The 17,371-nt window shown below is 48.6% G+C and overlaps 3 protein-coding genes across 3 annotated transcripts; 1 reads left to right on the top strand and 2 right to left on the bottom strand.

The window, feature by feature from the left end:
• Window positions 1-4,879: 4,879 nt before the first annotated feature.
• MYCGRDRAFT_92586 (uncharacterized protein) lies at window positions 4,880-6,763 on the bottom strand (the record flags this gene model as incomplete). Its single annotated transcript, XM_003852957.1, has 1 exon — window positions 4,880-6,763. The coding sequence occupies one exon, from the start codon at window positions 6,761-6,763 to the stop codon at window positions 4,880-4,882; it is 1,884 nt and encodes a 627-aa protein (XP_003853005.1).
• A 930-nt stretch (window positions 6,764-7,693) lies between these two features.
• Window positions 7,694-8,756, top strand: MYCGRDRAFT_40170 (uncharacterized protein; the record flags this gene model as incomplete). The annotated part of the gene is made up of 3 exons (XM_003853354.1): window positions 7,694-7,747; window positions 7,804-8,263; window positions 8,323-8,756. 3 exons carry the CDS (start codon window positions 7,694-7,696, stop codon window positions 8,754-8,756), a joined length of 948 nt encoding a protein of 315 aa, XP_003853402.1.
• Window positions 8,757-10,720: 1,964 nt separating this feature from the next.
• On the bottom strand, window positions 10,721-12,518 carry MYCGRDRAFT_41234 (uncharacterized protein; the record flags this gene model as incomplete). Its single annotated transcript, XM_003852956.1, has 2 exons — window positions 10,721-12,075; window positions 12,137-12,518. 2 exons carry the CDS (start codon window positions 12,516-12,518, stop codon window positions 10,721-10,723), a joined length of 1,737 nt encoding a protein of 578 aa, XP_003853004.1.
• Between the last annotated feature and the right edge of the window lie 4,853 nt (window positions 12,519-17,371).

The following is a 17,371-nucleotide window of genomic DNA, read 5'->3' as shown; positions in this document are numbered from 1 at the left end:
CCTCTAGAAGACCTTCTTTAGAGCGAAGTTAATACCCGGGTTATACTTCTCGAGCTAGGGCATACCGAGCACGACTTCGAAACTATAGATACGTCCTACCTTAAACGTATCTATATACCCCTACGCCTTACTAGAGGTGTCTATAGCCTTATAGGAGTTTCTCGTTTCTCTAAAGACCTATAGGCTCTAGCTATTTAGAGTTAGGTACTTTGTCTAGGTAGATAGCTCGGAAACTATCTATCCTATTTCCTTTGCTAGTATAGAATCGTAGAAGTTATCCTAGGCGCCGCTATTAATTAGGCCCCGGACCTTTCTAGACTCCCCTAGGCTGTTTAGCGTTAACTCGACGCTAATTAGGCGCCCTTGCTAGGCGCGGCGCTTTCCTAGCTTAGCCGAGCGCTACTAATCCTTATTATAGAGGACTTAGCCTACCTAAGTAATAGCGTCTACTTAGGGGGCGTCTTTTTCCCCGAATCCTTCTATAGGTGCTAGTTAGTATAGTCGCGGCGAATATGCCCGACCTATTAGTATCCGTAGTACGTAGCCTTAGAGGGGGCCTTCGGGTTCTGTTCGCTATCGCTAGTCTTTACCTTCTTACCGTCCGGAGTAGTAGAGCTATCGCTAGGGCGCTTCTTCGCCTACTTAGCGGCCCTTTTAGCTACCTACCTCTTACGAGCCTCTTATTTAGAGCCCTTGTTAGTACGGTAGGCCTTTTTAGCCCTCTCCTCGGCGTCTACTAGGTTTAGTAGGGTAGTAGGGTAGTTCGAGAGGCGGTTACGAAGGGTCTATAGAAGGGCGCTATAGAACCTAAGGATCTTCTTACTATCGTCCTTTTTATCGAGCTCCTTCTAGAGTGTCTTTAGCTCCTCGAGGAGTTCTTCCGGCGTACGATTACCTAGGGTAATCTTTTTTAGCTTCTTATAGGCCTTCTCGCGCTATTCGGTCTCTATGCCTATCGAGTTAAGTATAACCTCCTTTATTATAGACTAGGTTAGCTTAGAATAGTCGTTAAGGCCGTCGACGTAGCGTTCCTAGTAGTCTTGCTAGAGCTTTCCTATATAGTCGGTAGTAAAGTCGACCTTACGGTCTTCGCGTTCGGCGAATCCTTTATATCGTCTAAAGGCTCTTTCGAGGGCTCGGACCTAGTCGTTATAGCTCGTATACGACTTGCCCTCGAAGACTAGTAGCTCCTTTAACTTAGGGAGGTTATCCTTTATCTTAGTATACTAGTTAGGTTTAGAGAAAAGGTAGCGGAGGGTAGCCGTCCTTAGGTTCCCTTCTAGCGTAGGATAGTCTAGTTCGGAACGGAGTTCCTTAATCTTCTATTAAAGGGTTAAGAACTCGAAGGTAGCGTAGGCGACTTCGTTATCGTACTCCCGGGTAGCCCTTTCTTCCGCGGTCTCTCCCGAGCTAGGCTAGTTAAGAAGGTTAACGTCCTATAGCTAACTAGTAGGCGTAGCTAATAGCTCCGTAGAGGAAGCGCTCGCCTACTATCGGGCGGAGGTGTTAGGAAGGGAATCGTCCTAACAACGGGTAACCTTTAGAGCTATGTCGGTAGTTTTTAGTATAGTTATACGGTTGTTTTTAATCGAATCGAATATTAGAAGTACCTTAAGAGGGAATATAGGCTTATACCGAAAACAAATAGTTATAGAATATAACGAGTCGATTCGATAAGGAAGGGAATAGACGAGAGCGTCCCTCGAGGCTATGTACTCGCCCTTCGTATTACTAAATACGTCCCTCCGCCTAGACTAGGCACCGGTCGTAGTCTAACGTCCGCTCGGGGGCCGTCGTACGCCCGTAAGGTTCGTCCCTCTATAGGATGTCCTAGTCTAGGCTAGATAAGATAGCACTAGTAATCTGTAGTGCTAGGATAGTCTAGGTTAGGACAGGTAGGAGACGTTATCGTAAGGGTGTCCTTATACGTACGGTTATAGTCTAGACTACCTACGACTGTCTTATCTTTGTTCGCCTTTACTAATAGATATTCTAATCTTTTATGCTATAGGTTATTACATCGAACGATAAGCGCGCTATATCTAGACGTTTAGCATAATTCATAAGATAATTAATAAATTAATCTATGTATCTATAGGCTAGAGGGAAACGTATAATCTCTAGAGATCGTACGACTATTTTTACGTAGAAGGGGGGCCTATGCTATACACAGATTACGTAATGCAACATCTCGAATTCTAAGAACGTCGAATCTATAATTTTAATAAAACTTCTACGAATTAATGCGCAACAACTATAGCTCTAATCGATGCTACGTTAAAGGAGCTAAAAGAGAACGATAGAAAGAAAATTTAGGAAATTGCTACGAGGCACAAAGTGTATAGAACTACGTTATAGCGCCGTTATAAAGGACTAACCGAATCTTAAGCTCGACGCGACGAGAATAACTCTATTCTCTTATACTAACAAGAACGTACCCTTTTAGCCTATATCGACACCCTTATACGTAGAGGTATACTACTAACACCTAATATAGTTCGCACCTTCGTATTCGACATCGTAAAGGTCCTTCTAAGCCGCTACTAGGTGCTACGATTCGTAAAGAGACACTAGAAGGAGATCGATTCTAAATACCTTAATCCCCTCGACAAGAACCGTAAGAAGGTAGACTCTATAAGGTAATATAAGGCATACTACGACCTTATTATAAGCAAGACAGAGTAGTACAACATTAAGCCCTAGAATATCTACAATATAGACGAGAAGGGCTTCTTAATCGGCATGCTTTAGAAGTTAAAGCGTATATTTACGAAGGAGCATAAGAACTTAGGCCGGTTTATTAGTAATATCTAAGATAGTAGTCGTAAGTAGATAATACTTATTATAGTAATCTGTACTAATAGGACCTTACTACTACCGGCATTAATATATAAGGCAGTTACCGGTAATATCTAGTCCTTATAGGTATAGGACTTTAATAACGAGCACTATACGTTCTTCGCATCTTTACCGAATAGCTAGACTAATAACAATCTTAGATTGCACTAGCTAAAGAAGGTATTCGAGCCTCTATTAAAGTAGAAGGCTAGTAGAGGCTATAGGTTGCTTATTATTAACGGCTATAGATTATACGTAAACATAGCATTCCTACAATACTATATTAACTACCGCATCCTCGTAGCTATGTTTCTACCTTATTTAACATACCGCCTTTAACCTCTAGATATTAGTCTCTTCGCGGCATTAGCTAGCTACTATAGCTTAGAACTATTACGATTCCTTTAGTGCTCTAAGGGCTTGTTAGCGGTTACGAAGCGTAACTTCTTTAGGTTGTTCTAGCCGGCCTATAATAACGCGTTTATACTAGCTAATATCGCTTCTAGCTTTAAGAAGACTAGCTTATATCTACTCGATCTATTAGTCGTACTAAAGAGCTTTAAGGAGCCTAACACTAGTACTAATAGCAGACCGACAATAGCTAGACCGGATATAGTAGGTACTAAGACCTCTATAATATCCTTAAGCAACTAGCGGCAGATTAGAGCCCTTATAAAGGACGTAGTAATTAAGGCAGTTAAGGACGCTAACAAGAGGAACATTTAGAAGCTAAATAACACCCTCCTATACCTCTAAACTTAATACTAGCTCCTTAAGAGCGAGAGCTATAGCTTACGTAAATTACTAAAGGCTAAGAAGCAGAAGCGTACTCGTAGCAAGCTATTAATAGCTATACCTTATAGCTAAGCTGCTTAATTCTATTTACCGGCTAAACTATAAGCTAGTAAGGAGCTATTAGCTACTAAGGAGGCTAAGAAGGTCGCTAAAAAGAAGAAGAAGGAGGCTAATGCTATATTAAAGAAGGTAGATAAACAATTAAGAGCTAAACAGCGGATATAAGCTATAGCCGACAGGGTAGCTAAAGTAGCGTAGAAGAAGGCTAAGAAGGCTTCGTTACTAGAGACGAAGAAGGCTAAGTTATAGCTAAATACCGACCTTAGAGCCTCTACTCGCATAGCACAGCTAGCTAAGCGCTACAGAAGGAAGGCAGTAGATAAACCGGTATTAATTGTAGTATTAAAGGTGCCCTCGTTGTAGAGGGGGGCTGCATAGGTAGCTAAATCCTCCTAGCCTCTAATACGTATAATATTAAGGTAGCGACTTTAAGCTGCTTAGGGCTAATAAATATAATTAATACGATCATTTTAAGCTATATAGCATATTTATTAGACTCGTAGTTGTAATAATAATTACTGTTAAAGTAGTGCTTGCAATAAAGCTATGCTCTCGTAAGAACGTTGCATAACGTGATCCGTGCACAGCATAGGCCCCCCTTCTATCTTACGTCTGCAACATGGGTTGATGGTCTACCTCCTACTCAGGCGCTCCTCCGAGATCCTTTTATTGTTCTGGCGGTGTGAGGTTATTGTTCTGGTGTAAGGTTATTGTTCTAACGTAAGCGACTTCTGACGTCGGCTTGAGGCACCGGATCTATGCTCACCAAAACCATGGTCAGCATGTGTGCATATCTGCCTCATGCTACCTTCGTGCTCCACTTGAACTGCATACTCTGCTGAGCCACACAGGTGCACTTTGTCCGGTGCGATTGAAGCGATAACAGCAAGATACATCGTGGAAAGGCATATGAGATTGTCGTACCACGGATACCTACCTTACTCCCGAACTTTGGCCGTGCAGGTTTCGCTCGATTGGCTTTGACTCTGTAATTCGAGGACAAGAGCGGAGGTCCAATACCGCATTCGACGAGCACCGTTTGTGCAGGACCTACCTAGTCGACAGTGTCGTTATCGCGGCAAATACGTGACATGCTGGATAGATAGAGTTCCATTTCTCTCGCCAAATTGCAGGCCGTGTCTCAATCGAAAACATTCAATGTCGCCTAGACCAGACCGTCCACTTCTCAAGCCACATCCTCGCCGATGGGCTCGACAGCATCCATCGGAAGCAGGTCCGTAACGCCATTCGTCGTCGGCGGCGTCGGCGGGAGAGGAGATGCAGCCTGACCGACTTCAGCCCCGACAGCCACCTTGTCAGCGCTCCCCGTCCCTGGTGCAATCAGCCCGACTTCATGCATCTCGACACTCCCTTCCCCGCTCAGACCCAATCCAGCCTTCCCTCTCAGAATCGCTCTCTCTCGAATCTCCTTTTCCTCACGATCAAGCGCGCGCATACGATCGCCATTGTCATTCATCCCGAAGCGCAAGTCGTCAATCGCCAACTTTGCCCATTCAAAATGTCTCGCGCACTTTTTGCGGTCACAGATCTCGGCTGCCAAGGTTTGGTCTTCCATCACGGCGTCTCCGTTCTCGGTTTTGACGTCCACCGCGAGCGTGTCCTGCTCGAATACAGCTTGACCAGTAGCGCTAGTCCTCCACTTTTGAAACATTTCCTCTGTCCACTCCAAACGCGAGTCGTATCCGCAGAAGTCCTTTGGCTTTAGCTCCTTCGCCGTAGCCAGGCGGCTAGCATTTTGCTTCACTAGCGTGACGAACCGCATTCGATCTTTCAACAAGACATGTCTCCTTCTCGCCTCTTCCTTGTCCCCTTGAATTCGTTGAAGAGCCGTCTCCTCCGTCTCCGTGAATGCACTGCTCTTCTCAGTCTGATCATTGCCGTTCGGCGTTGCTGGAGGACTCAATACCCCATCGCCAAGCTTCCGGAACTCGTCTGCGGTGGTAGATACGTCCAGAAGCGCCTTGACTTCACCTGCAGCAAGCGGTCCACCACGAGAGCCTAAATCGTCTTCTCCGTTGTCCACGCTCCCCTTCTTTCGAGCAGAACGAGAACTTGAGCCCTCCTCGTTTCCGCGGGTGCGGGCGACCATGTCGCGAAAGTATAGCAGGCCACATTCCTCAGAGCAGTACTTGCTTCCGTGACCACCAAGCTTCGTCTTCCCTACAAGCGCAGCCTTTCGGCAGCCACCTCGTCGACACATGCGTTTCCAAGCAGTCCGACCAATGCCAGCCTGTGTGCAGATTGGACAAATGTATTTCTCGATCAGAGTCTTGTCCCGATCTGCTATGCCGACGCATTTGCCGTGATACCAGTCGTCGCATGTTCCGTCGCAGCCGATCATGAATGAGCCGTTATCCGTCTTCCGACAAATGCAATACAAGTCGGTGTCCCGCTCATCACCGTCTTCATCGTCATCGTCGTCGTACTGCTCTTCCGAGTTGGACTGCGCGGAGGGCGCTGGAGACGAATTCGCTGGTGTCCCTTTGTGGCTATTGCTCTTCACGCCGCCGGAGACTTTGGAGGGTCGCGAAGATGGTGTCACTGACCGCTTGACCTCGACTTTGCGCCTTTTCGAAGGTGGCGCCTTCTTCATTGTAGTAGCAGTCCCTTTCTTGTTCTTCGGCGCAGGTCGTTTCTTCGAGGCTGCCGGCGGCAGTTCTGCTGACGCGATTTCGGTCGTTGGCACTGGAACTGAAGATTCTCGCAAAGGAGACTGCGTGCGCAGGCCATGTTCGTTCTTCAGGGAAGACACTGCCTTGGAGGTATGTTGTTCCATTTCAGGTCGACGAGCATCAACTGGTGAAGATGGTTGTGGTGTGAGTGCAGCTTCTTCTTTTATGATCGCTGGTGATGAGCCTCGATCCTCATCCACAGGCCTCGACTCCGCATGTGAAGGTCCTGATCCTGACATGTGATCTGCCGGCGGCGCAAGGCCCCGAAGTGGCGGCAAAGTGAGGTCTGACTGACCCTCAGGCGATACGATTGATACACGCTGCTGCTCAGGTGAACGAGATGCGACGCGATTTTGGCCGAGGGTAGGTGAGCTCATCCTGCGCGCCGGTGCTCCGTTCGTAGAAGGTGGTGGTAGCTGCATAGGATCTCCATATCCACTGGGCCGTCTGTCGCCAGACTGCTGCGCATCGCCAGCCGACTGGTCGGCATTATATCCATGCCACTGTGTTGGAGGTGGTGCTGGACTTTGCGATAGTGAAGCCAATGCTTGCGCTGCCTCCTGATCTGTCGACTGCGAGTACACGTGCTGGTGCTGAGTCTGCTGTTGGCTTAATCGCCTCGAACCGGAAGATGGGTCGTTCTGGTTGGGCGATGAATGAGCAGGAGGTAGCGAGTCCCCACGCGTTGGAGCCGCTGAGGTGGACTCGGCATCCTGCGGGGGATTTAGGAGGGAGGATAGACTGTGCGACATGATGTTAGTTGTTATCGTGGCATCGCTGTCGCGTAGAAGGGTCGGTGGCAGCGGTCCAGCGCGGTCGTGGGATGGGTGGTGAGTGATGTCGCGGTCAAAGAGCGGAAGTGATGAGGGAATGCAGCATGTGAAAGCAGATCGATAAAGACGTCGCGAATCCCTGCGCCTGAGATGTGGGGAAACTCAAAATCACTTCACAACTTCATCTGCAAACCATCTGTGATTACTTTCCGTGTAAACGTGTGTAACGCCGTGAGAACAGCGATCATCTGCAGAATCTTGAAACGCCTCGCTTGTGCGAACAGTCCGAATCGCCATTGTCGACCGGTGTCTCGAACTATACCGTCCCGTTGGAGCACTACCAAGAGAAGCCTCTGTCATCGTCGCGAGAATAGCAGCACACAACAGTACTGGACGCGCCTTACCGAGGGTCGCTAGACGTCGTATCTCAAGAGCGAGGGAAAAACAGGGCATCCAGTCGTGAGGAGTTCAGGTCCAGGCGCTGCAAGGTCGTGTTCGACATACAACCGGTGACGCGCATACACTGCGATCACGATGCTAGATGCGGTGCTACTATTGCGTGCGATATACCTCAGTGCTGCATTGCTGGTGAGCGCCATTCAGATAAAGAGTTGCAGACTGCTAGGATGGCTGATGGTCTGTAGGTATTGTTGATATCTTCTATACCTCCTTTGCGCACTCGATTTTTGGCATATGGTCCTCGCGCGGCGAAGGCCAAGACTGAGGCTCCAGAAGCGCAGTCTAAGAGCTGGCATGCTTTTCATGCATTGCTAGACATTGCTGCTAAGATCTGTGTGCCGCACAGCTGGTTCACTTCATTCTATGCCGTCTCTGTCTCGCTTTCGCTCTTCTGGGCGTCAGAGGTCGTGTTCCAAGGGCCGGCATTCCGTACAGTGGCCCAACACCTAGCACATCGACAATGTACGATGAGTTTCGAGCAAGTTGCTGTGATTTGGCTTATGATGTTCATCCAAGGTAGTCGCAGGCTGTATGAGTGCCTCGTCCTGTCGGCTCCCTCGAAGTCGAAGATGTGGATTGGTCATTGGGCGTTGGGCCTCCTCTTTTACGTGGCTACCAGCGTTGCAGTCTGGGTGGAAGGATCTGGTGGGTTACCTATGTTTCTTCACCCCGTCTCACGCTGACGAGCACTGACGGACCCACAGCAGCACTGCAAGCGCACAGCTTCTCAACGAAAGACCTCACCATCAAGGGGCCAAGCATCCGAACTTGCATCGGCATTCTGATCTTCATCCTCGCATCCGGTGTGCAGCACGACTGTCACGCCTATCTTGCGTCCCTGAAGAAACCCCGAAGGACAGCAAAGGGCGAGATGAAGATTGAATACAGGCTGCCAGAGCATCCAGTCTTCAACTTGTCGCTCACACCGCACTACTTCGCCGAGTGCCTGATATACTTGTCACTGTCCATACTGGCGGCGCCTGAAGGAGAGTGGCTGAATTGGACATTGGTCTCTGCGCTGGTCTTTGTGGCGGTGAATTTGGGTGTTACTGCCAATGGCACGAGGAAGTGGTACGCGGTCAAGTTTGGCACAGAGACTGTCAAAGGAAGAGCCAGGATGATACCCGGGCTGTATTGACTGTGAGTTGTTGTGGATAACATTTCAATGCTCCCACGCAGCGCCAAGCCACGTGTTTGGTGTGAGCGCAACGACCGCGTCGCGCCTGCCCACGACATTCTTGAGGACAAACACCGACATTAGCAAAAGACGCATTCGAGCCATGCCGAAATACCGTGGTAAGTCCTTTGATCGAAAGAAGCCCCGCAGCTCGCCTCGGGTCTGTTTTTCGAGTTGCGCCCAGTCTCAGTCTGCGCTTTCAATTGTCAATGTCCGGCTGACCTTTCATCAAAGGCTTTTCGATCTTTCTCAAATCGCAGTACGATGCCCTCACAATACCCGAATTCGTCGCGCCGCCCTCGATATTCGAAACCCCGCCTCGCCGCCTACAGCCACCGACAGACGGGTCCTCAAGCGCACCACCCAAGGATTCTCCCAGCACCCCGAAACCGCCTCGCATAAGCACCGTCTATGTGCCTATCTATCCTGGCTCGCAGTAAGTGAAGTGAGGCGGAAGACTCCCTCAGCTTGCTATCAGGATGTCTGATCAGCTCCTGACCGAACAAGGCTTCCAAAACTTCGCTGACCACTCCGCCCTTCACTCAGGTTCTGGATACACTACGCATGCCCTGTTCCAGATGGACACGTCTCTTTCTACTACTTCAAGCTCTTTGTCCGTGGTCAGTGTCTGCTGAGCTGGGGTGTTGGAGAGGAAAATGACTTCCAGGGACGACTGGCGTTCGGTGTGTACGATGGCGGTCAAGACTTCCAGGGCAGACAGGTGCTTGAGAAGAGAGCCTTCTTCTTCCCAACTACGGATGTCGGAGCGAGAAGGAGTGGCAGCTTCGAGTTGAGAGTATACCGCAGTCGCGCGAGAAAGAGGGAGCCTCCCAAGTACGAGAAATTCAAGATGAGCGGGGATGAGAAGGAGAATGGCTTCAGGTGCGTTGGACACTAAGACTATCATTATGCGGGCAAGAACGATGTCATTGACGAGGACCTTCCAGTATCGCCACCTCCGGCCGCATGAGAAAAGGCGAGCCGAAGCGGATGTACACCTACGCTCTGCTTGATCCCATCGACCAGCCGTATGCGACGTTCAAGTACAACTTTCGCACCGGGAGTATGTCTGATTAAGCCGCCATCAGTCGACGCCGTCACTGATTCATCTCCTAGACCAACTCCGCGAGCTTGGTATCACGCTACCATCAGGGGTAAAGGACATCGACGACATCATGTCCACGTCTCCCGACCGTCGAGACCCATCGCCCGTTAGCCCGATGACTCCACAGACGCTCTCGCCTCCAGTCCCACGACGAGAATACGCAGCGCCCCGCCAGCCAGATTTCGGCCCCAACGCCAAAGCCATGCACCCTCTATCTCTCCCTCCTCGCATGCGTTTCTCGCCAGTCAAGACTCGTCCTGACCGCGAGGCCCATCCCTCGCCTGTCAAGAAGAACGTCCCGCGACCGGAGTCACCAGTCCTTGGAAATCTGTCAGCTGCACCGACGTTGAGGAAGAGCAGATTGCCGATGCGTTCGCCTATGATGAAGTTGGACAAGCCGCTGCCTGAGATCAAGGTGGGGAGAGACGAAGAGACTGAGGCGCCACGGGCGTGTCAAGTACCAGAGAGAGGTATCAATGCGCTTGATGCACGGGACTGGAATTCGACAAAAGTCTCGCGGTCGACGGATGTCGAGTATGAGTCTCAATCGAATCCATTGATGAAGAGCTTCAATACCGCGATTCGAAGTTTGAAGCGGAGGGTTGGCAGTCGGGAGGAAACGAGGCTGGGTTGATGTCGAAGTTCTCGTGTATTGCACACTGTCTAATTTATGACCTTTGCAGGTTGGGTTCATGAAGGTTAGCGAGGTACCGAGGCATTACGGCAGAGTAAAGAGGAAATGTTCATCGAGAGCCAGAGTACGATGTGCCAATTCTGATCACACACGAATGACCCTGCGGAGAACACATTGAGTTGCTCCTCATACTCCGAATGATTCCTCCCAGAACATTACATATCTCCCTTTGTGCACATAAGGAGATACACGATCCCGCAGACTCCTCGCCAGACTCTTCGGACCACATACCACCACGGCAACCCTCTCTTCGCTACCATGCGAGAACAATTCCTCGACTTCCTTCCTCAAGTCTGGCCTGCCTGAGCTGACGTATAATCCCTCTGCATCCTTTCCATCCACATCCTGTTCTTCCAACAGATTCCTTTTCTCCTCCATTTCTATTCCATCCTCTCCTTCTTCGCCACCAACCACAAACTGAGCCTCTTCCCTTGCACCAGCATCGACGGTCATCCCTGGTCCAGTAACATACACTTGCAACCTTTCCACAAATCCCTTTCCTCCTTCTTCCATCGCCCACAGCACTTCCTCTCTCTTCTTCGCCACCCACAGAAACTTCACCTTCTGTCGCCTCTCACTTCCCGGCGAAGGACTCAAATCGCCCAATAGCTGGCGATACAGCGGCACCACAAACGTAGCACCCACGCCGCCTGCAACGAACAGCACTCTTCCACATCGCAGCAGCTCATCCGCATGACTGGACGTGCCGTAGGGTCCTTCTATAGACACGGACATGGACGAGCCGGTGGAAGCTTGAGCTGCAAGCCGTGCCGTTCGACCGGAGAGTACGCGGGCGAGGAAATGTAGTCTGGAGTCTGAGGCAGGTAAACTGGCGTTCGTGAATGGATTGGAGCGGATGTTTCGGAGGAGAGGATAGCCCGACAAAGAGAGGTAGGCGTGTTGAGCGGGCTGCCAGGTGGACTTTTCCTTGCCGCTGGCTGGAAGAGGGATTGAGATGTCCAGCAAAGTCGTGCCTGGAAGGAGACGGATCGTGGCGTTGTGATATGTCTTCGTCGCGAAGAAACGAGTTGCATTTGAGAAGAGGTAGATGGCCAGAGTTTCGTAGAGGTAAATCCGGATGTGATGAACGTGGAAGTACAACAACGGTAGTAGAGCTGAAGCGCAGATGACGTGGATTGTGTAGAACAGCCTGTAGCTGTAGGTCCGGAATGTGGTCATGGAAGTGATGTTGATAGCGGTGAAAGACAGGACGCCGAGGACGCCGCAGACGATGTAGAATTGGGTGAGCTTGGAGAGCAAGATCGAAGATTGGATGTAGAAGTTGAGGTATAGAGCGGCGTGGGCGTACATGAAGATGGCGATGAGGCGGCCGAGGGTTTGGTGGATGTCGAGCAGACCGGATGGACGGAGACGGAAGATGGAGGTCATGGGAGAGTAGGGCGTCTTCATGGCCAGGAGGTATTGTAATGGAAGTTGAGAGCCGGCGATGGCGCCAAGACGTTTTGTGAGGTGAAAGTAGTCTGGAAAAAGTCAGCGTTTTGATACATTTCACCAAGACATATACTGAAGAGGTGCACCCACCATCGCCCGTCTCGACAACAGACAAGTAGGCCAACCAAAGACCCCAAGCCACTCCACCCAGCACATCTCCCTTCCTCCCCATTGCCCATCGACCGACCCTTACCTCACCTCCACACCACCACACGAACCTCCTCCATGAGATCTCAACCGTACGTGCCTTCGCTCTCAAGCCCGTTCGTCCATGCTTGATATATGGCGAGCTAGGCGGCTCAAGGATGTCATTATCCGACCAGAACTTCCGCTTCGAGTATGTGACGAGAGAGAAGAGCAGGACAACCAGAAGAGGAACGAGAGCGGAGAATTGTGCGAGTTGGCCGTAGGCATCGAGCTTCTGGCGGCGCAGGTGCTTTTGCTCGTCTGTCAAGTCGACGAGCTTCCACATTGTGATGGATCTGGAGCAGAGGCTGCAATCAGACGGGCAATCTTCGTGGGCTTCCAAGCGTTCGACGAGATCCTTTCTCCACTAGATGCGACGAGGTCCGGCTGATTGAGCCACGGCCTCTACGCGACGCATTGTCTGGCCAAGGGCTTCGAAAGTGTGATCTTGTCATGCCAAAGTCACGACATGTCGTATCTAGGATCGCCTCATCTCATTCATGGATTGAGGCCAGGTGTGCTTGTGCCTGAAATGGGTAACAAAAAGCTAAGATCCCCAGGATCCTATTTTTAGACTCGAGCTTATAGAAGTGGTGCTCACGCTATGCACGGATTACGTAATGCAACGTTCTCACAAGAGCATAGCTTTATTTACTACACTACTTTAATAGCTAATATCTTTACAACTAGTAGTTACAACTAGGTATTTAATAGCTTAAATTTATCGTATTAATTATATCTATTAGCTCTAAGCAGCTTAAAGTCGTTGCCTTAATGTTATACGTATTAGAGGCTAGGAGGATTTAGCTGTCTATGCACCCCCCCTCCGGTATAAGGGCACCTTTAATACGACGATTAGCTACTTTTTAGCTACTACCTACGCTTTAGGCTATCTTACTCGTAGTAGTAGACGGCTTACTTTACGAGTAGAGGCTTAGAGGTTAGTATTTAGCTATAAATTAGCCTGTTTAGTCTCCCTCTATATAGCCTTCTATCTAGCCCTTTAAGCCGCTTTATACTATCGGTCTGCTATAGCTTATATCCGCTATTTAGCTCTTAATTGTTGTTCTACCTTCTTCGTAATAGTATTATCTTCCTTACGCTACTTTTTAGCGACCTTCTTAGCCTCCTTCTAAGCGAGCAATGCCTTACTAGCTTATAGTTTAGCTAGTAAATAGAACTAAGTAGCTTAGTTATAAGGAATCGATAGTAATAGCTTACTACGTTATCGTTTCTACTTCTTATACTTAAAGTATTACCGGAGGCTATTATTCTCGCTCCTATGGAGGTAATTCTCGGTTTAGAGGTTAAGAACAGTATTGCTTAGCTTCTAAAACTCTGTCTTATTTAAGCCCTTAACTGCCTCTTAAATAACGTCCTTTAGAAGGGCCCTAATATGTTACTAATTACTCGTAGAGATAACGGAAGTCTCTATATCGGCTATATATAGTCTAGATAAACCGGAGCCGCTCTCGTTACTCGTGTTAGTACCCTTATTAGCCTTTAAAGGCTTCTTAAACTTCGATAGTATAAGCAATAGATCTAGTAGATATAGGCCTATCTTATAAAAGCTAGAGGCTATATTAGCTAGTATAAATGCCTTCTTATAGGCTAGCTAAAATAACCGGAAGAAGTTACGCTTTATAACCGCTAAGAGCCCTTTAGAGTAATATATAAACCGTAATAGCTCTAAGGAGTAGTAGCTAGCTAATATACTAAAGAGACTAACATTAAGAGGCTATAGGCGGTTTGTTAAATAAGGTAGATAAACTACTACGAATATCCGATAGTTAAGGTAATACTAAAGGAACGCTATGTTTACGTATAAGCTATAGCTATTAATTACTAGTAACCTATACCCTCTGTTGCTAGCCTTATACCTCGTAAATAGCTCGAATACCTTCGTAAGCTAGTAGAGCCTAAGGTTGTTATCGGTCTAGCCGTTTAGTAAGGATATAAAGAATGTATAGTACTCGTCTACGTCGAAGTCCTATAGCTATAAGGATTAGATATTACTAGTTATAGCCTTATATATTAATGCCGGCGGCAGTAAGGTGCTATTAGTATAGATTAATGCTACTAAGGTTATCTATTTACGACTACTATCTTAGATATTGCTAATAAGCCGACCTAAGGTATGTTTCTACTTCGAGAAGACTCTCCGTATCTTCTAAAGGACCCTAATTATAAAGCCCTTCTCGTCTATATTATACGTATTATATAGCTCTATATTATACTACTTAATCTTGCTCTTTAATAGGTTGTTGTAAAGGTAAAAGGGTATATAGTAATATATAGAACGCCTAGTATCCGTAGATAAAAGGTAAGACTAATTCTTATAGAATTTAGTATATAGACGCGAGCCCTTCGTAAGGTATACGTGTAGGCTGCGCTAAGCATTAGTTATTCCTACAGTTACGAGACTAGAGACTAACCTTACATAGTACGGATCTAATAATCCTTACTTAAGCCTTAGCAATGCTATTATAGTTGTAGTATGCCTTATATTGCCTTATAGAGTCTACCTTCTTCCTACTCTTATCTAGTAGATTAAGGTATCGTAAATCGATCTAATCCTTATATTAACGTACGAATCGTAGGACCTAGTAGTAGCTTAGATAGACCTTTATAATGTCGTAGACGAAGGATCTAAGTATAGTAGGTGTCGGTAGAATGCCTTTACGTATAAGGGTGTTAATATATTATACGAGGGTACGTTCTTATTAGTGTAAAAGAATTAAGTTATTCTTATTACGTATCCTCGCTAAATTAGTTAGCTTTTTAGAGCGGCGCTATAACGTCGTCCGGTGCACTATATGTTTATCTACAATTTACTAAATATTCTTTCTATTGTTCTCTATTAGCTCGTCTAACGCCTTGTTAATTAGAGCTATAGTTGTTGCACATTAATTCGTAGAAGTTTGGTGAATGTTATAGTTGTTAACGTTCTAAGAATTCGAGAACGTTGCATTACGTGATCCGTGCATAGCGTGAGCACCACTTCTATCTGGCGACGTCTTCTCCGACGCCATCGACTTGATGCACTCCAATACCTCCGTGCTTCCGCTCAAAATGCACCATCAAAGCCAACCGAGCGATGCCTGTATGGTGGAAGTTGCGCGGAAAATCGGGGAGATGTGCACCAGGAACGTTGCTCTTACGGTCTTGTCGGCAATGTGTCTCTACGCTGCCGTATTACTTGCACCGCACGAGGTGGACCTGATTGGTTTGGTTTGGAGTGTTGCAGTTTGAGCGGAAGGATGGAGGTATGGTCAGGTACTCTTGATAGCAAATAATAACTCGCCTGTGCACTTACCCGCCCCACGAACCGCTCTCTACTGCAACGCTTATCGATACACAAAGACCAGCAGATGTGCTGAAATTCAACCTGGACTGCCAACTGTCCAGTCTTTCGTCCCTGACCTCGCCTGATAAAATGGAATACGCAAGCACACATCTCAACAGCAAAGATGGCTATCTCTTCACGATGATGTGACACTGTTGAGTGTTGACACTGCATTGCTCGTAATCGCTCGCGGTCGATTTCACAGCACGTTCATCCCTGACGATGACGAAAACGCATAAGCCTCGATCGAAAAGCGGGCAGCGACAGAACCCATACAGCTTGAACACGTTGCTTCAATATGTTGCTTCATCAGTCGCGAACTCGCGCACAATGAATTTCGCATGCTTGCTCATCTCTATCTGGCGGAACGTCAGGCGGAGACTCCCTGAGCGTGATCAGCCATTCGGGTCTGATATCTCGGCCACGCGTGTCGGATATCGACACGGTGCCGAAACGTTCTCCGCAGACTAGTCTTAGTGTTTAGCGGGGCTAGATCTTGGTAAGACTTCTTGTGAGTGAATCATCACGTCCACGCGTTCGAGAAGTGCTCTGATTTGCGAAGCGACAGCTTTCGCACGACTGTCACGAAAGAGTCCCCGATTTGTGTCGAAATCTTGGCTCTTGTGGCTACCACGTTTGTGGCAGGCATCTCGTCGCCGATTCGGGCGAGTGTCTCGAGAAGTTGGCCGAGACGTGGCTGACGTGTTGATGAAGGGCAAGGAACGCATCGAGGGAAGAGTCGGCCGTTCCGGAATTGGCGTCATGAAAGGCGTGGAAGCTGGCATCGACCTTGTAGAAGCTCAAGTGTGAGGCTTTGATCACATGGTTTCTTGATTCGCGTCGATGACGCTGATTTTAGTAGCAGTGCGATCACCTGCGACTGTAATTATGGAGGTTTCCATGGTTCTGATGAAATGGTGATTATTTGCACGTTGCCGCGCGCTCCCGGCGCATGATTGTCAGGCCTGGAACGGGACACGTGAAGCTGTTGTAGGTCGAGATGAGCTTACTACTTGTACTCTTGTACCTTTGGAGGCTTGGATCTTGGAGCTCGAGCTTCTCTAGTAGTGAGACCGGCTTCGGCGCTTTTGGAGATCGCTCTCCCTGCAGATGAGGGGTTTGCATGCACCAGAGCTCTCTGCCGGCGGAGTTGTCGGCGGCATTCGCGGTTACAAGGTGGGATGTCTCTTGTTCTCCGCATGAGGGGATGTCGTCGCGTTATCTTCACTTGGGGCTGTAAGGCTTCGGTTGCCAAATGCGGCCGAGATGTCGATAAGCACGGCGCGGGCTGAGACAGGCTGGATCCATCTGAGGCCGTTTCCACACGAGAAAGACGACGATATCCCGTCGCTATTCACCGCTTGGAGTGCGAGACCAAGTCCAGTTTCTTCACACGATAATGACGACAAGGTGGAACAGACGGCGAAGTAGTTAGTGAGTTGGTCATCCAGTAAAGGGCGCACGTTCACTCACAATAGTGACCGGGGTGAGCCTGGCCAATTAGCGTCGGACAGGCGAACACACTCGGACTTGCGCCACGATCCAGCACACGGACTCGGTTGGCGTGCGGATGGGATGGGATGGGTGGATGGATGCGAGTCGAGTCACTCTCTCCATCCAGAAGTACCGCGACGACCGCCTTCCGTCCTCCTCCTCCCTGCCCTGACCAACAACAACGATAACACCTCTCACCACAGCACCAAGCACACAATTGACCGACAAGCACTCCGCCAAACGCACGCGTCTTCTTGTTCAGCGACCATCTCCGTCGTTGATCGAGCTCGTCGCATCGC

The sequence above is a fragment of the Zymoseptoria tritici genome, chromosome 4 (genome assembly GCF_000219625.1).
Source record: "Zymoseptoria tritici IPO323 chromosome 4, whole genome shotgun sequence".
NCBI lineage: Eukaryota > Fungi > Ascomycota > Dothideomycetes > Mycosphaerellales > Mycosphaerellaceae > Zymoseptoria > Zymoseptoria tritici.
Note: the sequence above shows the minus strand (reverse complement) of the source record. Positions and strands in the feature narration are given on the sequence as shown.